Source organism: Lasioglossum baleicum, chromosome 11, assembly GCF_051020765.1.
Source record: "Lasioglossum baleicum chromosome 11, iyLasBale1, whole genome shotgun sequence".
NCBI lineage: Eukaryota > Metazoa > Arthropoda > Insecta > Hymenoptera > Halictidae > Lasioglossum > Lasioglossum baleicum.
The window spans coordinates 5,977,597-6,000,483 of record NC_134939.1 but is presented as its reverse complement, the minus strand read 5'-3'; the positions used below and the strand labels follow the sequence as shown (position 1 = coordinate 6,000,483).

The 22,887-nt window shown below is 35.7% G+C and overlaps 1 protein-coding gene across 1 annotated transcript; it reads left to right on the top strand.

Moving 5' to 3' along the window:
• Positions 1-1,021: 1,021 nt before the first annotated feature.
• LOC143213814 (phenoloxidase 1-like) lies at positions 1,022-15,221 on the top strand. Its single transcript, XM_076434108.1, has 9 exons — positions 1,022-1,289; positions 2,279-2,471; positions 3,707-3,930; positions 6,826-7,028; positions 8,420-8,837; positions 9,049-9,177; positions 11,109-11,433; positions 13,146-13,378; positions 13,979-15,221. The coding sequence occupies exons 1-9, from the start codon at positions 1,179-1,181 to the stop codon at positions 14,222-14,224; spliced, it is 2,082 nt and encodes a 693-aa protein (XP_076290223.1). The 5' UTR covers positions 1,022-1,178; the 3' UTR covers positions 14,225-15,221.
• The last annotated feature ends 7,666 nt before the right edge of the window (positions 15,222-22,887 follow it).

Genomic DNA, 22,887 nt, shown 5'->3' with positions numbered 1-22,887 from the left:
TGATATTATTAATAAATTCTGTAGTTAATAAATATTCCCTAAATCACCGCATTTTATAATATCAGTTCATAACTATCAACAGTCTGCTTATGTTAGTTACTGTAACATTATAATAAAAAAATGAATGTATTTGGAAGTAATATACAGTGAACCACGAAAATATTTGAACGCACTTTAAACTTTTTTATGATTGGATCAAACGACCTGACTTTTCTTGAGCAATTAGAAGAATTGATTTACTAAATAACATGCAGAAAAGATTTTGAAAAAATTGCAATTGCTAACAATTACATGAAAAAGTAAAAAATGAAAGATGTAGGAATCTGTGGATTTTAAGCAGAAACTGACCAAAAGTCGCGATAAACTATGATTTTCACCACATTTAACCACTTGTAGTTCTTGTGTATAACGAACACAGATCTACAAAACACATATTTTAAATTTTCATTAAGGGCCCAAATAAAAAAGTTTTGAAAAATGCTCTTTTTATTTTTACATGCAACGTTGTAAATTGTAATTTTTGGAAAATCTTTTTTGCAGATCAATTAGTATACCAATGCTTCTAATTGCTTACAAAACATCAGGTTGTTTGGTAAAATTATAAGAAAGTTATACTGTTTTGAAATGCGTTCTAATACTTTCGTGGCTCACTGTAGCTGTGCGTGGATTAAAAATGTGAAACACGTTTTCAGAGTAGTTAAAGTCAAACAAGAAATTAATTGGATTCAGCCTACCTCCACTTTGCAGTAGTAACAACCAGGAATATAATGATAATATGAAGTATAGATTATATTATGTATGTAGGACTAACAAAGGTGCATTTGATCAGTCATGCGATGTACAATTTTAAGTAACTTTAAATATGTTTAGTGATAATACCCATTTCCTTCGAAAACAGGAAATATGAAGAACGGAATACAGTAATATCAGTAATCAACACGGATTTTGCGGTTTACGAAATCACTTTTTCCTGGAGCATTTTCTTATAAAGTCCAGATTGTGTCGAGTTTCTAGCAAACAGCTTTCGGTCGCATCGGTGTACAGATCCGTTTTCAGTCGTTATATTTTATTAATAAATCGCAGTTAAGTTACAAAAAGTGTACAATCACACGAAAATACAATTGTGCGCGATTTCGTAATTTTCGCTTCTCGATTTCGTCAACAAATAATTCATTAAGATGGCAAACGATAAATCGGGGATTTTATATCTGTTCGATCGCCCTGCAGAACCGGTATATGTACCCAAGGGCGAGAAGAAAGTCGCTTTCGACATACCAGCTGATTATTTGGTAAGCACTGTAATGTGTTCTTCTTTGATCTCTTATTATTATTAGACTGCGGTTCTTTATGCATTTATAGTGAAATTGAGTAGATGGAATTCAGAATTGTTGGAAAATTTTTTTAATTGAAAATGTCAATATACGCTTTCTAGTTTATTCAAATCATTGCGGGAAGAAATAACATTCAATTTAATTCCTATTCGTTGCAATCGATGCAGACAATTTCTATTTTGCAGAAAGATCCGCTGTCTACTTATTATATTCATTCATTTCTGTATAATATTAATGATATAGTGAGATATAGCACAGTTTCAGTGCCATTGTTAACGTATTATTTTTTACACCAACAATACAAAGTATGTAATCAAAGCGAACTCAACCACCTTCTCAAAGGAAATGGAATAGCACGTAATATTTATAATATTAAATTGTTTAGCAACGACGGCATTAAGCTAATTTTTCTAAAATTCTGGAAATTATTTAGTGACCGAACACAGGAATGCTTTAATATGTTGATGTTTGTTCCTTGGATCTTTCATTCACCAACAAATTTATAGAGCACAGGGAGGGGGGGGGGGGGTTTACGGGGTCTATCAAAATGAAGGATTCTAATATTCTTAATTTGCGATTACTAGTAATCGATTATATAATCTTATATTATAATCTTATCTTAATCTTATATTATAATATTATATAATCTTTATAACAAGGTTGTAAAGATGCTTCCCTGAAGGATTGTTTACCAAATTTATTTCTTTGGGTATATATTATTGGAAAAAAGGCCAAAAATTTGGACAGACACATTCTTGTTATGTTTATAAAATAATGTGCAATAGTTATCTCTAGAGCTCCGTGAACCTAGTGTTAATGTTTGAATACTGTAATAGTAGTGTGATAATAGAATATTATAGAATAATCTGTGGAAATGAAAAATTGTGTTTTTAATGGAATGACCCTGTTTACGGAGAAATATTATGCTGTTGTGTTTGTTTCTCTAGGCCGAAAGGTACCGTCCCGTAGCGACCCAAGTGTTCAACCGCTTCGCCGATGAAACTGAATCGAAACTTCAAGTGAAACAAATCACTCTTCCCAATGTTAGTTTTGCAATGCAGTTGGGTCGGCGTGAGCCTTTTTCGCTATTCATCCCAGCGCATCGAAAATATGCAGGACGGCTTATTGATATTTTCATGGGTTCGTAGCGTTCTATACAATTTTACACTGATTTTGCACATTACTAGATTGTTATGTAAGCGTGTGTTACATAGAAACTTATTTCTTCTTGTAACATTAACAAGCAGTTTAATACGAAATACTTAGAAATTTATTTCCTCGTCTAGTAACTTTAACCCCTTGCCCTGCGATTTATCTTACGGTATCAGTACTTAGAACTTTCTTTGTAGTTTGTAATTTCCTAAAAAAAAGGAAATTTATATTTATTGTATGCCCACATGTTCTCCAATAAATATACATTAACGAAACCAAAATAGAATTTCATCTCGGTTTACGGGAGTAGACTCCATTTTCCAGGATTGCAAAGGTGCGGGATTCGCCTTCTCATTTCTCGAGGATGCAAAGATGGAGGTTTTCAGTAGTCAAAAGAACTAGATAAAACATGAATCTAGTCAGCGTTCGCACACAAAAGTCCGATTTTTCCATTTACGAGGCGTAATTTGCATGATTCGGAAGCATACTAAAATAAAGCTGCGACAGCTACATGCTGCCGAATAATATAAATTACGTCCAGTAAATGTAAAAATAGGACTTTTGAGGGCGATGGCGGCTTAGATTGATCGTTTATCTAGCGCTTTTGACTACTGAAAACCACCATCTTTTCTACCCCCTTAATAGGACGGATTAATTTGTAGCTCACTTTTTTACATGTGTGCAATTTGATGTTTAAAATCTTTCCACCAGCAGTTGCTATATACTATACTTGTGTGTATACAAAAAATACAAGTATCTTAAATCTCTTTAACCCTCGGACTCCAGCGAGTTCTAGGCCCATGCCGGAGTCATATCTGACTCGCGCCGATATTTCACTAATGCAGTTTTAAGTGGTCGGCTGAGCTGATATCTTTCGTTGGAAAAGGATAGAATATGACATACCGTCTCGTTCTGGCACTAACAATTTCGAACTAACAAATTCAAAACTTCAACTTCAAAATTAAACATTTTTTCCGACCTAGAATATTTCCATTCCTTATGATTTTAAAAATTTTATGGTGCAGTAATTTTTAATGGCGCCTCATTGTCACCATTCGAGAGCTAAGGGTCAAATTAACAGCGTCGTTTTATATCGGAATAAAACTGTATATTGTATCGCTGCCGCGACTGGGCGCGACTAACTCCGGCATTGCATACGGAGGATTAAATAAATATATTTACATTTCGTTCTATTTAACCACTTGTAATGTTCTATTTTACAGGCATGAGGACGTACGAGGACTTCTTATCTGTAGCAGTTTACTGTCGCGATCGTGTGAATCCCAACATGTTCATCTATGCTCTGTCAGTAGCAATATTACATCGTCCAGATACGAAGGATCTGCCAGTGCCACCATTGACTGAAGTATTTCCGGATAAATATGTTGATGGTGGAATTTTTTCTCGGGCTAAGGAGGAAGCCAATCTTGTACCCCCAGCATCCAGAGTAATAGCATTCATTACCATTTTATATAATACATTTTGCAAGATATATCTGAACTAATTACTAGACTGCGAATCTTTATGCAAATTAAACATTGTTTGAATCAAACAAGAGCCAATTAAGAGTTTCTTTTATGGTTTAATAATGTTCAGACAGAAGCTACAACTAATACATTAATCATCATAAATTTTGGAAATCTGTCTACTGCTTCAAATCGCACCCCCTCGTTTTTCTCACAAATGCATAAAATTCGGAGTCTACTAATTACTATTCAAAATCAAGGTTTCATATTTTCATACTGCCAGCATCAATTATAAATATTCGTCGAAGGCTTTACTGTACCTCTATCGAAAATATTGTTCCTCGCATAATTCAATGTTGCGTAAAATTGCGTACGTGAAAATCGAAATCCATTTTGTTTTACGATCTGACAGTTACGTGTTGCAAATCTGTGGTGCTTAATTTGTAAAAAGGATATGCACGAGTACAGAAAAAGTATATATATATACATATATATATGTATATACAGGGTGTCTCAAAATTAGGTCCGGAGCCGAAAATGGGAGGTTCCTGAGATCATTTCAAGCGACATTTTCCTTTGAAAAAATGTCGTCCGCGGCTTCGTTAACGAGTTATTAACGAAAAACACGGACCAATCAGAGCGCGAGCTAGACGCGTGCAGCCCGGCGCGCCGGCAGCCGAGTGTCGGTGGCACGCCGCGATGTCGTAACGAACAAAAGTTTCTCGATGATGTGAATCCTCGCCAATTTCGATAAGCTTTGGATATGTTGTCAATACCATGATTCTGAACAACATTTCCTTTTACAGTTTCTGTCGATCGGCTTTAGTTTACGACATTATTGTAAAAATTTGTAATTGTAAATCGATCGATGTACTATTTCCTATCCGATTTCGATAATCTTTGGATATGTTGTCAATACCATAATTCTGAACAACATTTCCCTTTACAGTTTCTGTCGATCAGCTTTAGTTTACGATATTATTGTAAAAAATTTGTAATTGTAAATCGATCGATGTATTATTTCCTATCCGATTTCGATAATTTTTGGATATGTTGTCAATACCATGATTCTGAACAACATTTCCCTTTACAGTTTCTGCCGATCGGCTTTAGTTTACGATATTATTGTAAAAATTTGTAATTGTAAATCAATCGATGTACTATTTCCTGTCCGATTTCGATAAGCTTTGGGTATGTTGTCAAGACCATGATTCTGAACAACATTTCCCTTGACGGTTTTTGTCGATCGGCTTTAGTTTACGATATTATTGTAAAAATTTGTAATTGTAAATCGATCGATGTACATACTATCTCCTCGCCGATGTCGATGAGCTTCATTTCAAAGGAAAAAGATATTTAAAACATCGAATTTATAACATATTTCAAAGTCATCGAAATCGGTGAGAACCCACATCATCGGCAACTTTACCCGAACGATAGAAGAAGCACAAACTTATTGAATCAAAAACTCACTTATTCAGCCGTAAATCCATTTGACTACCACATACAACCACCACACTTTTACATAATTGTTGAACTCGTAGCACACTTTTATAACTCGTATCGATATCGAACGAAATTACTTACTCCGACGCGGAAAGAGTTCGATGCTCTTTGCGATGCCGCGCGAAACTGTGCTCTCCCAGCGTACAATGTATTCGATGAAGGCGTCGTTTAAAACAAATGAAATCGTTCCCAAGGAGATATTGATTTTTCGAGAATCATATGATTCTCGAAAACACCGATTCGAAGATTATGTAAAAGTGTGGTGGTTGTATGTGGTAGTCAAATGGATTTACGGCTGAATAAGTGAGTTTTTAATTCAATAAGTTTGTGCTTCTTCTATCGTTCGGGTAAAGTTGCCGATGATGTGGGTCCTCACCGATTTCGATGACTTTGAAATATGTTATAAATTCGATGTTTTAAATATCTTTTTCCTTTGAAATGAAGCTCATCGACATCGGCGAGGAGATAGTATGTACATCGATCGATTTACAATTACAAATTTTTACAATAATATCGTAAACTAAAGCCGATCGACAAAAACCGTCAAGGGAAATGTTGTTCAGAATCATGGTCTTGACAACATATCCAAAGCTTATCGAAATCGGACAGGAAATAATACATCGATTGATTTACAATTACAAATTTTTACAATAATATCGTAAACTAAAGCCGATCGGCAGAAACTGTAAAGGGAAATGTTGTTCAGAATCATGGTATTGACAACATATCCAAAGCTTATCGAAATCGGACAGGAAATAGTACATCGATTGATTTACAATTACAAATTTTTACAATAATATCGTAAACTAAAGCCGATCGACAGAAACTGTAAAGGGAAATGTTGTTCAGAATTATGGTATTGACAACATATCCAAAGATTATCGAAATCGGATAGGAAATAGTACATCGATCGATTTACAATTACAAATTTTTACAATAATGTCGTAAACTAAAGCCGATCGACAGAAACTGTAAAGGGAAATGTTGTTCAGAATCATGGTATTGACAACATATCCAAAGCTTATCGAAATTGGCGAGGAATCACATCATCGAGAAACTTTTGTTCGTTACGACATCGCGGCGTGCCACCGACACTCGGCTGCCGGCGCGCCGGGCTGCACGTGTCTAGCTCGCGCTCTGATTGGTCCGTGTTTTTCGTTAATAACTCGTTAACGAAGCCGCGGCCGACATTTTTTCAAAGGAAAATGTCGCTTGAAATGATCTCAGGAACCTCCCATTTTCGGCTCCGGACCTAATTTTGAGACACCCTGTATATATATTGTATTTTGTTTCCAAAAATGTTACTCAATATGCTAAACGAGCCAGGTCAAAGAGTTTCTTTAAAATTTGAGTTTTATCGTTGAACGCAGCTTCCAATCGAGATTCCTCGAGATTACACTGCCTCAGATCTCGACGACGAGCATCGTGTCGCATACTGGAGAGAGGACATCGGCATCAATTTGCACCATTGGCATTGGCATTTGGTCTACCCGTTCGAAGGCAACCTTAAAATTGTGAACAAAGATCGCCGAGGTGAACTTTTCTACTACATGCACCAACAAATTATGGCGCGGTAAGTCTACAAGTATATACATTCCCCTTTCACTTTACATTGGTATCAAAGTATGAACTCTATGATGTAGACTCTACAGTGTCGTCGAGGTAAACCTGAAGAAGTCATTGAATAACGAAAAACACATGATTCCTGAGATCATCCCCAGTAACTTTTGTCTTTGCGAAAATGTCCTCCGCCGACTTATTTACGGAGATATTAGCGAAAAAGAAGGTCCAATCAGAGCGCGGCTACAGCAGACGAGTTTCGGCTCGGTGACGGGTCCCGTAGAGCGCGGCGTTGGCATTGGCCCAGTCAGAATCTGTTCGCAGTAGCTGCACACTGATTGGTCCATGTTTTTCGTTAATAACGCCTGAACAATACCGCGGGGAGGATTTTCGCGAAGGAAAGAGTTGCTTCAAATCACCTCAGGAATCACCCTTCTCAAGAAAATATAACATTTTTGGGACACCCTCTATAGTGAGTTACCTTATCGACAATTGCTTTGCTTATGGACTAGCTACACCTCGTTAGTAAGACTGCCCGAAAAATTCCAGATTTACCTCGACAGCCCTTCCGATCCCTGTCACTGTTGATCCCAGTCGCCCTTACACAAAGTGTATCCCTTTGCACTCCTTTGTCAAGTGTGACTCGACATTAGTGAAAGAAAAATGTAAATAAAACGGATTTTTATAAGCATAATAATGTATACAGGGTGAGTCACCTAACATCTTTGTTGTTTTTATAGCCTAAGCATGAAGTCTACAAATAAGGGGCTTCGAAAATTAGTGAGTGATTAACGAGTAGACTGCGATTTTTAATGGTTAATGCAAAATAATAATGTTTTGTGTCTGTTATATCGACTAGGAGCTACTTAGAAAGTTTATACATGCATGGGTAATTGTAGTCACTGAATTCCTAATGAAAGGGACTATCGTTGTAGGTGTTTAAAAAAATGGTGCTTCCATTTAAAAAAATGAAGGTGACCCCTTGATATCTCTAAAAACAATCACATAAAAACAAAAATATTTTTGGTATCATGTGAGCCCCACTGAACCATTTAACTTTGTCCTTCAGACATTTGACGTATCTTTAAAAACAACAAAGATATTTGAGGTGGCAACGTTAAGAGATTCACCCTGTATACTTGGTTCTTCCATTATTTATTTGATTGTCTTATTTTGTAGTTAAAAACAAATATAAGTTCCACAAATATAAATGACAACAAAGTCTGAGATTTAATATAATTAGTCAAGAAACTGTGCTTTGAAGTAAATTCCAAATAAAACACTTAAAATAGTAGGGAATTGTTGGCAACAAATTGACAAATAATTCGGAGTGCAAAGGGTTAAGAGTGCCAACGATCGATTTAGTATTCGATGTTGAAGACAACCCGTTTCTGGCTCTTTTAGGTACAACTGCGAGCGTCTGTGCAATCGGCTTGGTCGAGTAAAACGCTTTCTTAATTGGCGTGAACCGATCCCCGAAGCATATTTCCCAAAATTAGACTCTGTCGTTGCTGGACGTACATGGCCTGCTCGTCCAGCCGGAGCCATTCTTAAAGACATCAGTCGTCCAGTGGATCAATTGGATTTCGATATCCAGGATCTAGAAAGATGGCGCGATCGCATTTATGAAGCTATACATACCGGATCGGTGATCAATCTAAAAGGGGAGCGAGTACCATTGACCGAAAAGGACGGCATCGATATATTGGGGAATATCATGGAAGCTAGTATCCTCTCCCCTAATCCAAACGTATACGGCGATATTCATAATTTAGGCCACGTTGCTATCTCTTATTGCCATGACCCGGATCATCGTTATTTGGTAAATACGTTTTACTAGAATATATTCGCCCGTTATACTTCATTAGAAAAACTATTCTAATAACATAAAGATTATAGAAGGTAATTTTGACTAACTCAGGAATAAGACTGTTACACCTACTACTCGAATACCGATTAAATACGAGAACGTTGATCATTTTTTTTGTATTTTGTGTTAAATTATATAATTTCTTTTCTCGTGTCATTTTTAGGAAAATTTCAGTATTATGGGCGATTCTGCTACTGCTATGAGGGATCCTATATTCTACAGATGGCATGCTTTCGTCGACGACGTTTTCCAAGAATATAAAAGCACTCTGCCAGAATATACTGTTCAACAGGTCAGCACATATACAATTTGTCATCAATGAGAAATATGAATTACACGAGGGGAAAGCAACCATGGGAAGATTCATTGAAATCCTTACGTATCCATTTTGGAATATATTTTTTAACTTTATTGAGATCTCAACCTTGATCTGCTTATTCGACATAGTATAAATAGCTATGAATTAGAAATGGCTAGTAAAAAATTGAAATTTAGCTGGAACGTTTTCAACTCTGGTTGAAAATTAGACCCAAGTAACGCCACTTAAAAAAATTTTTTTAAAAATATTACCATTATTTGGAATTTCGAAGAAACAGTGGAGATCACGATGTTTAACTTTTTCATCTGTGTCTGTGATGAAAATTTAAAATATGCCTTTTGTAGACCTAAGTGAGTTCGACCAATGGTAACTTTATCTTGCACAGTGTGTATAATTAGTAATGGTCATCGGTCTTTGGGGTGAATCTACACCTCCGGATTGGTGGACATTTGTAAAAGAAACTTGCCGTAAAATTGTTTATAACAAAGACAATTGTTGGTAAAGCTATTTTTTACATCAACACCGTCCACTCATCCAGAAGAGAATAGTTTGAAAGAAGCCACATGTCGCAAAGAAATAGTTATTGAGCTGTTAAAGTTTTTGCAAAATTTGATTGTGTAGAATTATACGTGCAAACAAAAGCCTACTACTACAATCCACACGACCGTGTCGCTCAGACAGAACATGATTGCGTGCGTGCCTCGAGCAAACGAAATGTAAAGGGACATTCGTCGCTAGGCCTGTACCAAGTGATCGTCTCCCTGCCCATTCGGAACATAAATTTGAAGTTGCAAAATATAAAAGAATACCTTATATCCATTTTTATACATAAGAATATTAATCCTGGGTTTCAAATACTAATGTCAAGTATACTTACAAATTTTTCAAAATCTTCTGTTCCTCCGTCGGGTCAACACTACTCAACATACTTTCCAAAATCGTGACAGCGAACAGGAAGAAACTAATCCGACCACGGTCGAAATAGTACTGCGGTTGTCATCTCGATTTTTCGTGAATGGTTCAGGGTAGATTTAGGTGGGGAAATGTTGCGTTTGTTAATTGGACGGGGGTATCGGAAGGACTTTAGGTTGAGAAGTGGGGAACTGTCAAAGAAATTCCTTTTGGTATTGTCTTCGGTCGTCAATAACCAGATTTATACGCACGTGTTGTTGATCTGTTTTTTTTTGCTTGCTACAACGTCCTTTACAGGTATATTGCCTAATCCGCTAGATAGAGGAACGGCGAGGTACGGTAACATTTTATAATACAGGATTAATATTCTTATAACAATGGACAGAAGGTATTCTTTCATATTTTGCAACTTTTACGATCCGAATGTGCAGGGAGACTATATGACGTCGTACAGACCTAGCGACAAATTCCCCTTCAAACTTCATTTGTCTCGAGGCACGCACACGATTATGTTCTGTCTCATCGACACGACCGGATGGAATGTAGTAGTAGGCTTTTGTCTATACGTATAACTCCACACAATCAAATTTTGAAGAATTTTAACAGCTTATATCTCAATAACTATTTGTTGGCGATATGTGGCTTCTTTAAAACTTTGTCTCTTCTGGATGAGTGGAAGGTGTTGATGTAAAAAAACAACTTTACCAACAATTTTCTTTGTTATAAACAATTTTGTCCACCGATCCAGAGGTGTAGATTCACCCCTACAACGGACGACCATTACTTTTTATACACCCAGTACAATGTTTAGCAAACTAATCCCTCTAACGTGTCGAAGAAAGTCAAGTTATTCAGTACGAATTTAAAAAAGATTTTAACAGGTGTCCACTTAATTTGTCCCTAACTGTTTTTCGTTTAATACGAATTCTGTTCATTCGCTGAACAGGTTGCCCCATTTAGGTTGATAATGTATTTTCCCGTGGTGTTTGTAGTTGGACTATCCGGGCGTCGAAATAGACGATGTTAAAGTGACAACGAATCAGCAACGCAACGTTTTGAACACTTTCTGGACTCAGAGCGTTGTCGACTTATCTCGAGGACTTGACTTCACTCCTCGGGGAGCAGTGCTTGCTAAATTTACTCACCTGAACCATACCGACTTCACGTATACGATTACTATTAACAATCGCACTAACGCACCGAAACGGGGAACGGTGCGCATCTTCATTGGCCCGAAAGAAGACGAACGCGAACTACCCTTCACGTATAGACATCAAAAGAATTTGATGATCGAGATGGACAAGTTCACCGTTATACGTAAGTTGCTTTCATTTTGTCAGGTCATGTAAAATACAAGTCACAAACATCAGTATTCTACATAGTGTCCCAGTTTATTTGGAAGAAACTTTTCAAAATAAGGTTATACCACCTCAAAATGTAGATTCATATAACACTGGAAAGAATCATTCCTCAAGGTATTTTTTAAAATGAAATCTCATGTTTTTTCTTCGATCCTCTTATAGAACATGCAAAAACTGATTGATCGAAACTATATGGTTAGTGAGGTTATTCGATTTGTCTTTTTATGCTGTAAAATAATATTTAACACATTGAATCTTATTTTCAAAAATATGACGGTGAAATCTCGTTAAAAAATTACCTCGTAAGAACATTCTATCCACAGTTAGAGAAGTTTTTCCTACATCAGTAAATAAGGCACGTATTTAGGTGATCCTATTTAACTGGGACACCAAGTATGTATATCTTCCTTCATTCTCTTTCGTTACGATAATGCTAAATAATTTTTTTACGTAATAGATATGGTCTCAAAGGACCAATATTTGGCAAGAATATTCCCAATATATTCCCATATATTCCCAAGGTTTTTAGGCATACAACTACATATACAGGGTGGTCCACGCAACTTGCACACCTATAATAACTTCCAAAGTATGGGTTGCACGAAAAAGTTTTCTATACAGAAGTTGCATGGTCTGAAGGGGTACATTATGTAGTGTATTTATTTTTTTACAGATGGTCGCGTGAAGGACATATGAAGGTCAACTTCATTTTTTTAAATGGAATGAGGTATTTTTTAATACATCAATCGATGTAGCTGGACATTCGCTATAAAAAAAGTACTAATCTATGTATGTTGAAAAGTTAGTATAGTTCAGGAGATATTTCAATTTAAATAACTCTAAACTACCATTACTGTCGTACTACGACGTTAAAAAGTAAGTAAACACTAACGTCTAGTACGACAGTAATCGTATTTTAGAGTTTTTTAAATTGAAATATGTCCTGAAATACTAACTTTTCGACATACATAGTCATACATTAGTAATTTTTTATAACGAATGTCCAGCTGCATCGATTGATGTATTAAAAAACGCCTCATTCCATTTAAAAAAATGAAGTTGACCCTCATATGTCCTTTACGCGTCCATCTGTAAAAAAAATAAATACACTACATGATGTACCCCTTCAGACCATGCAACTTCTGTATACGAAACTTTTTTGTGCAACGCATACATTGGAAGTTATTATAGGTGTGCAAGTTGCGTGGACCACCCTGTATGTGTTTTTTATTATATCGTGTAACTGATGGAGAAGTGCTCACATGTTCAGTACCACGACCTCTAAATGCCCTTGATTAAAGTTTCATTTTATATTGCAATTTCATTGCTACATATTCCGGAAGACCATTACTAAGTAAATTATTTAAAAATATATTAATATACAAAATTTAGAAGTATATTAGTTGCTACACATCTGGTTTTGCTGATTCCAAGAACTTGGAAACTGTTACATATTCGAATCACATGCATTTCTTATGGTTTACACTTCCTAATGCATCAAACTGTAAGATGGTACAATTATTGACATTAAACCAGAAGATATGCAAAATTCAAACTGTATCCATGAGCTTTCTCGTACATTCCACTATTTTCTACTGCATTAATTTGTTACTTTGCTTTGTGAACGTGTTTAGCATTTTTTATTGAGTGTCACCTGTTACGTTATAGTGCGGCCAGGACTAAACACGATTGAGCAGAACTCTACAGGGTCTTCGGTAACTATACCTTTCGAAAGAACGTTCCGTAATTTAGACGAGAATCGACCAGTGGGTGGCGAGAGCTTGGAACAATTCAATTTCTGCGGATGTGGATGGCCACACCATATGCTAGTACCTAAAGGAACCAAAGCAGGTTTTCCCATGGTACTCTTCGCTATGGTATCGGATTACAGTGGTGATGCTGTGAGTATATTTTACACCCTATATACTATACAGTGGACGCTATGTTATATGCACAAAGATTCAACACTCTGTTTAAACAGGGTGGAGCAGATAAAATGTTACAAAAGGTTTCTTCGAGACTATTATTATTATTCTTATAGCGGATATCAATATATAAATTGTGATAATTTCGTTGAAAATAATAGTACAACAATAAACCTAGTCTCTTTTTCACACCAGAACAGATGGAAAACTGAAGACTTGTGTGTTCTTTTTTCTTTTGAAAAATTTTTTCGGGAATGAAATTTTCGAAGACTTGAAGATTGAAGTCTCCGAACTTGATGTACACCATGAAGGCTTTACATCATCGTGTGTGGTCAACATATTTTAAAATCAAATTCGAGGTCAAATCTGTGGAAGTCTCTTTTACAAATAAGTTCTTGAAATTTTGAGGAAAATGGATCGTCAGTTTCTCATCTGTCACATCCTGTAAAAATATGAAATGAATGTGCGAAAGTAGATTCTTCGAGCTCTAAAATGAATGCCAGTTCATTGCTGTAATAGTAAACCGGGAATTCATAGTGAACAATATAATTAAAAGATATATTTCTGAATGTCTAGATTCCACAGGATGAGTCGACTAGTTGCACGGATGCCTCTAGTTTCTGTGGTTTGAGAGACCGGAAGTATCCTGACGCACGTCCCATGGGTTATCCATTCGATCGTCAACCACGAGCTGGTGTGGAAACAATGCAACAATTTCTCACCGGAAATATGGCCATCGCGGACATAGCTGTTAGGTTTACGGATAACGTGGTACCGAGGGCTAGATCCGGAAGCCTTGGAAATACGCTGACCTTCGTTTAACAACGTAGTAGCTAGAATAATGTATCCCGAGAACATATTGTCGACAGATTTTTCGAGCACTATTTGTTATATTATATCTACATGCGCGGTCTATTAACCCCTTGTCCTACTATTTACTTTACGGTTTCAGTGATTAGAACTTATTTTGTAGTTCGTAATTTCCTAAAAAAGGAGAAAATTTATGTTTATTGTACGGTTACGTGTTCTCCAAGAACTATACCTTAACAAGACTAAAATAGACTTCCATCTCGGTTTAAAGGAAATTAATAACATACATACATATTTATCAAATTCTGTTCTGAATCTTCATCACAAGTCTGACACGATATTGTAGGGCAAGGGGTTAACATTAGCAAATTAATACTAAGCAAAATTACGTGTTTTAAGTGCCAATAATTTTCTAATAGTCTTCTTAAATCTCCATAGTTTAACAAATTTTTGCAGGCAATATAATGCTACCACAACTTCTGAGATTATTATTTAAAAGTACATTATTAAGCTTTTTTTGATACCGCTCAGTCATTAGCACCACGCTCATGAACGCTGGTCGAATGACTGGCTTCAGATTGGCATTTTAAAATTGTCCAAATTATAAAGAATTTGGGAAATGATTGAACAAATATTTTAATCTCATATATGTTATGATAAAAATGGCAAAATATCTAGATAAATTGAATCTTGTTATTCTTATAAAGCAACACATGCCAGTCACATTTAGTCCCTGGTAGGTTTAGTGTTGAGAAGCCTATTGATAGACTTCCGGTAGGTAATGTGATAAGATAAGCTATTAAAGTTCAAGAATTTGCTAGTGTAGATCTCGTTAAAATGGTGTATACTATTAATATATGTACCCATTCATTTTTGGTTTGAGTTGTCTCCAAGTATCCTCCATTTCCGCTTTAATGTGTTTATAGCATAGTATGTTATTGAAAATATTTCAAGCAAGATATATGAAAAATACAAAAAGATGATGTAATTAATAAAAAACTTCAACAAAAATCAACTATACGTTTAATTATGTTATGACCCGAATTCCACTTTTATAAATATTGTACATACTATTTCCAATAGTAATAAGTAGCATATTTGTTTATTTTAGAATTAAAAAATGTCTTTTAATAAGATTTATTCGGATGTGAAATGAAAATAAGATAAATTCTAATGTGGGACAGAAGATTCTTGAAACAAAGGTGAAATAATTGAATCAGTCCCATTTAGTAGTAGTTAAAGTTTCCGAATAGTTTGAATTCCGCACAATTTCAAATTTGTTACTTTCTCGTTGTTCTTTCGGAAATAAATGTGTAAGATAAATAATGGCTTGTTATTTCTATCAATCATACGTACGTCATTATAGATAAAGAATATTTATTTTTATTTATTTTGCATATCAATACACATAATTTTATCAGCCCTGTAGAATTTTCCAAGTGTAACTGTTGTTTGGACAAAGATTAGATTAATAATTCGGACAACAATACCATGGCCAATGTAATATTAATATGCATTCTCCAAGTATAATTACCCGTGATCAATGATAATCCGTTTCCTTTGAGAACAGGAAATATGCAGAACTGAATACAGTGGATGACACATCATTGGCGAATACACGTGCTATTGCATAGGAATCCTCTGACGCGTCTGAACATGAGCAACCAATTCTACTTTGTGCATATACAGTGGGTGTACAAAGTATTCGTACACTTTTTAAAAACCAATAACTTTTTTATAATTGTACCAAACGACCTGATTTTTATAATCAACTAGCTTTCCCCCGCCACGCGTTGCTGTGGCAGAGTATTTTTTAAAAGCATGTACATTCTTGCTGAACGTGTTTGTGATAATCTATTTTTTTTCGGTCTAACTCTGTCTCCCTCTCACTCTCTCTCCCTCTCTCCGACTCCCTCTCTCACTCTCTCTCTCCGACACTCTCTCTCACTATCCCTCTCTCTGACTCTCTCTCTATCTCTCTCTGTCTCTGGAAGGTTGCAGAGCATACCGCATTCGAAAATGTCCATTTGATCAAAAGTTATAAGCAGAAACGTGCCCAAAAGGGAGCGAAAAAGTTGACTTTTTTCACTAATGACGTCACAACTTTTGAACCAATAGACTTTTTTGAATGCGGTTTGTTCCTAAACCTTCCCGAAGAAACGCCGCGTCTAACGGTCCAAACCCCAGCTTTCTACGTTGAGCCGTTCTCAAGTGATGCCGTTACATACATACAGACAGACACGATTTTATTATATATTATATTATATTATATATAGAGATAGAGATAGAGATAGAGATAGAGATAGAGATTATTTACATAGAAGATTCCTCGTTCTCAAATACCTATGTATACCAATTTTGCAGCGCCATCTACAGCGGCGAGTTACAACAAATTGAATACCGTAAAAACCTTCTCCATGAAAAAATACATATATGTGCCAAATTTCATGTTAATCGGTCAAACAGTTTCGAAGTCTATTAATTATATATATATATATATATATATATATATACAAACATCCATTTTTATATATTAAGATTAGAAGCATTGGTTTACGAAATGATATGTATAAAAGATTTTCCAAAAATTATAATTTACAAGGTTACATGTAAAAATAAGAAAGGCATTTTTTTAACTTTTTTATTTGGGTCCTTAATGAAAATTTAAAATATATGTTCAGAAGATCTATGTTAGTTATACACATGCTGAAAATTTCATTGAAATCGATTAACATACACACGACCTTCAAGCGATTAAAAAATGTGAAAATCGTAGTTTCATACGACTTTTGATCAGTTTCTGCTTAAAAAATCCACAGAATCGTACATCTTTCGATGCGTGTCGTTTTTTCCTGCGTCAACCGATTTCGATGAAATTTTCAGTATGTGTATAACTAACATAGATCTGCCAAACATATATTTTAAATTTTCATTAAGGACCCACATAGAAAAGTTAAAAAAAATGCCTTTCTTATTTTTCAATGTAACTGTATAAAATTATAAGTTTTGGAAAATCTTGTTTGCATATCATTTCGTAAAACGATGCTTCTAATTGATTATAAAAAGTCAGGTCGTTTGGTACAATTATAAAAAAGTTATTAGTTTTTAAAAAGTGTACGAATACTTTGTACACCCACTGTACTAAAGCACGCGAACTTGGCATGTTGTTTCGTGTTCCGCAATAACAAAAAAATCTAGACAAATTCAATCTTGTTATTCTTATAAAGCAACACATGTCAATCACATTTAGTTCCCGGTAGGTTTAGTGTTGAGAAGCCTATTGATAGACTACCGGTAGGTAATGTGATAAAATAAGCTATTAAAGTTCAAGAATCGTTTCATCAATCTACGGCACAGATAGACAAAAGAATTTAATGTGGTTGTTACGAGCCAGGGCCGCGAGCAGCACGAGTGGCCGGTGAAGGGTTGTTACCCCCTAGGGATATGGTCTCAATTTGTTAGTTAAAGGTACGCGGACGAACCCAATGCGAAATTGGGGAGCTGCTAGGATTGTTACTGGGCCTCGTAACTAGAATAATTTAATTGATACAATCCGAGCGGTAAGATTGTGTCATGTGGGAACGTTCAATTACTAGATTAGGATTTTGAAACAATAATAATGGGTTAAGTGATTAGCACGAATTTACCAATAACCACAAATATATTCTGATAATATGTGAATATGTTACATTTGTGTAATTGTCGCGACTGAATAAGATGGTATGGAAGAAAGTATTATTACCTTTCTTTTTTGTTCAAGGGCGGTGGGGAAATGCTCTTACGCACACCCTCTCCTCCGGTGATGGTCGGAGAGGGTAGTGTGGGGCTCGGCTTCCTCCTGAGGTGATATTTGGAGGAATCACATGGCCTTCACCTTCGCCTATACCCACTAAAACCCCACCGCCCAGGACACATAGGAATTTTTCTCCTATCGTAGAGAAACGATGATTATATACCTCCGCTGTCCCGCTTTTCGCATTCAGCGGAGGTATTTCCATCGTTCCTGAACCACACATGTTCTTGGCTATATAAAGTATTATTACCTATGTTGACGCACTGGCAATGCGAGGTCCCGGAGCAACTCTACGAATGCCTAATAGATTTTAAACCAAACTCGCGGAATCTATACGGTTGACTTTGATACGATGGAGAACTTTAGCCCGATCTCACTAACAAGTTCACTCTGCAAGAGGCAGCACGACGTGATGCGATTCGTGTCTAAAAAAGTATTAGCACCCGAGAGTAAGAATCTAAAGGTTTATAAACCCCTACAATGAATAGAATGCTTTGTTCATAAACTAATCGTACTTAGGGCTTAGAGCCAGACTCTCGTTTTTTGTCACTTCCAATTAAATCGGGCCAGAGCTCCGTCTTCGTTAAAAGGTTCAACTATGATATGAAAGTATATCTTGGACGCTTCCTGCCAGAGACGATTTTGAAGAGATTCCCGTGAAAAAGACGAACTGAATCTGTTCTGTATGCGTAACAAGAGGGTATTGAATTTGTTAGTAGATCTCGTTGAAATTGTGTATACTCCCCAGTCAGCCTGGCAGCCTCGAGCAAAGCCTGGCGAGCAGATGGCTGGCATTATGATGTCGGACTATGCTCGAAGCGGAGGATGCTCGGAATCTGCTCGATTTTGGACAGCGCAGGAAGCTATACTAATGCGCGCACTGATGCCCGTCCAAAATCGAATATTTTTGAGTTTAGAATAGTTTGAGTTGTCACCAAGTATCCTGCATTTCCGCTTTAATGTGTTTATAGCATAGTATGTTATTGAAAATATTTCGAGCAAGATATATGAAAAATACAAAAAAAATGATGTAATTAATAAAACTACAACAAAAATTTACTATACGTTTAATTATATGTTATGACCCGAATTCCACTTTTATAAATATTGTACATACTATTTCCAATAGCAAATAGCAAATTTTTTATTCTAGACATAAATCGAAACTTTTTGGGAACGAAAGATTTTATTTGTAAAAAAAATGTCTTTTGATAAAATTTATTGGAATATATGAAATGAAAATAAGATAAATTCTAATATCAGACAAAAGATTCTCGAAACACAGATGAAATAATTGAATCAGTCCTATTTATTAGTTAAAGTTTCAGAATAGTTTGAATTCCGCACAATTTAAAATTGTTTACATTCTCGTTGTTCTTTCGGTAATAAATGTGTAAGATAAATAATGGCTTGTTATTTCTATCAATCATACGTACGCCATTATAGATAAAGAATATTTAGTTTTTATTTCTTTTGCATGTCAATACACATACTTTTATCAGACCTGTATAAGTTTCCAAGTATAACAGTTATATTAATAATTTGGACAACAATATCATGGCCAATGTAATATAAATATGCATTCTTTAATCTATCTCATTCTTTCTAAATATGCATCCGTGTTCAATGATAATCCGTTTCCTTTGAAAACAGGAAATATGCAGAACGGAATACAGTGGATTACATATTAGTAATCAACTTCACTTTTGATTAGTTTAGACCAACATGGATTTTGTGGTTTACGAGACCAGCTTATCCTGGAAAAGGAAAGCAATTAAATTTTTGACAATCTTATTACATCACGTCGCGTCGGTGGATGTTTTTCGGCTATTTCGTTATACATACATGTTTTATTAATAACTCGCCAGCTGTGTTACGATATAATCGTACAGTGATAAGAACTTGACTGGTTACTTGTGTGTAATTGTTACGTACAGCATTAGGTTCTCTTTTTGATTTGTTTAAAATATAGGTAATTAAGATGACAAAGGATAAATTGGGGATTTTGTATCTGTTCGATCGACCTGCTGAACCGGTCTATGTACCCAAGGGTGAGAAGAAAGTCGCTTTCGAGATACCCAACGATTATTTGGTCAGTATTGTTATGTATTCTATTTTGATTTCTTATTATATTCATTCATTTCTGTATAATATTAATAATAGCAGAATATAAAGTGCACGATATATATACTTAATATAATTAAACGTGATACATAATTTATATAGTATTTGATTTTAATACTCAAGTATGAATCACCCCATAATAAGTTTCACCAGAAAGCTTTACAATTTCGAGGAAAGATTCACCTGCTGAACCGGTCTATGTACCAAAGGGTAAGAAGAAAGTCGCTTTTGACATACCCAACGATTATTTGATCAGTATTGTTATGTATCCTATTTTGATTTCTTATTATATTCATTCATTTATGTATGTATAATATTAATAATAGCAGAATATAAAGTGCACGATATATACTTAATATACTTAAACGTGATACTGAATTTGTATAGTATTTGATTTTAATACTCAAGTATGAATCGTCATAATAAGTTTGATCAGAAAGTTTTACAATTTTGAGGAAAGATTCAACTGCTGGATACGTAGAGGAATCTGATCAGTTATTTCTTCACTCGTCATTTACATCTGCAACATTTCTGCATATTAACAAATAACAATATTCTCCTGGTGTTCTCCGTACGTTTTAATTTGTCTGCGTCACTTTCCTGTAAAATTGAAGTATACAAATGTGAATGACAAATGTTTATGGGCAAATAATATGCTGTTGAGTTTGTTTTTCTAGACCAAGAGGCATAGTCCAGTCGGCAGGTCGAAAAAAGGGCGTCTACCTGCAAAGTATTCCGAACTTAATGAAATTTTGATACGTCATTTAGGGGTACTCTGGGGTGTCGAATCTGAGTTTTCGACCTCGCGGACCCTGTGCTAACTTGGGAAGGGGGAAAAAACCACGATTTTTGTTACCTGTTTTTGGTATTTCGCCTACAACTCAAAAACGATGGGTCCTACGAACTTTTGTCTTCCATTCTGAGAAAGAGCATTAAATTTCCTTCAAATTTCACTAGTCAAAACGTATTTTTCGATCCAATAGGTACCGAGAAACAGGCGTTCAAAATTCGGAAATGTTTCTCAAAATGTCATTTTGAGCCACACATTGTGACATTTAGCAGGAAATTGCAGGTTTTTGGCTCACAAATTTAGTTTTTCAACATATCTACATATAATCTACATACTATGTATACCCCTTACATTTTCACTCCCCCCTTCGGACACCCCCCCCCCAACCCCCGGAAGACGAATTTGAGAAATACGTAAAAAAAGTCTCTCTTTCTCCAAAAACCCTAACATTGTACTCTTATCAATCTGACTTCACATGGTTTGGAGGGGGTGGGGGGGGGGTGTCCGCTGACAAGTGCCTAATGTTATAATTGCAGTTTATTCCCTATTTAGGTGCCTGGTCATCACTTTATGACTTTATATTTTCCCATTAATCCGTAATCTCAAAGAGGAGTAAATGTAGATTGGGTAGGTGAAGAGTAAGAATCCATGTCTGATGCTTACAAAAAGAAAATGTAAGGGGTATACATAGTATGTAGATTATATGTAGATATGTTGAAAAACTAAATTTGTGAGCCAAAAACCTGCAATTTCCTGCTAAATGTCACAATGTGTGGCTCAAAATGACATTTTGAGAAACATTTCCGAATTTTGAACGCCTGTTTCTCGGTAACCTATTGGATCAAAAAATACGTCTTGACTAGTGAAATTTGAAGGAAATTTAATGTTCTTTCCCAGAATGGAAGACAAAAGTTCGTAGGACCCATCGTTTTTGAGTTATAGGCGAAATACCAAAAACAGGTAACAAAAATCGTGGATTTTCCCCCTCCCCAAGTTAGCACAGGGCCCGCGAGGTCGAAAACTCAGATTCGACACCCCAGAGTACCCCTAAATGACGTGTCAAAATTTCATTAAGTTCGGAATATTTTCCAGGTAAAAGTACCTGGCGACTGGACTAGTACCTGCCTATCGCAACCCAAGTATTCAAACGCTTCGCCGATGAAACTAAACGAAACTTCACGTGAAACACATCCCCCGTCCGGATCATAGTTTTGCTACGCAATTGGGTAGGCGTGATCCGTTTTCGGTTTTCATTCCCTCGCATCAAAAAATAGCAGGACGGCTAATTGATATTTTCACGTGTACGTTAGTGTATGAATTTAATAGTACTGATTAATTTGTCACTCTCTTTTTTAAGTGTGCGCATTTTGCTGATTAAATCTTTTCACAAACAGTTACAATATGCTATAACTGAGTATACAAGTATTTTATATATCTGTTTAAATAAATATATTTACATTCCATTCTATTTAACGGCTTGTAATGTTATATTTTACAGGCTGTGTATATACGATGAATTCCTATGTAGCACTTTACTGTCGCGATCGTGTAAACCCGTACGTGTTTATTTATGCTCTTTCTGTAGCAATATTACATCGTCCTGATACGAAGGAGCTGCCAGTATTTCCGAATAAATTCGTTGAATGTTTACTAGAGCCCAGGTGGAAGCTAATCTTGTGCCTCCAGGATCAAGGGTTCGAGACTATGTAGTAGCTCGCAAGCATATTCGGAGACATTAATGAAATTTATTCATCTTTCCAAATGTTTAAGTAACGTTTTCACGCGGTGTTCAAATAAAATTTCGCGATTAAGAATTTTAAGGGGATTAGTACAATTAAATTAAATAAACCTCGTCTCGCTCCCCGTGACGGCCCTAGTGCACTAGGCAGATATGGGCAGTATTCAAATACAAAATTATTCAAATAATTTTTGAATAAAAGATAAATAACTATTATTCTTTATTCGAAG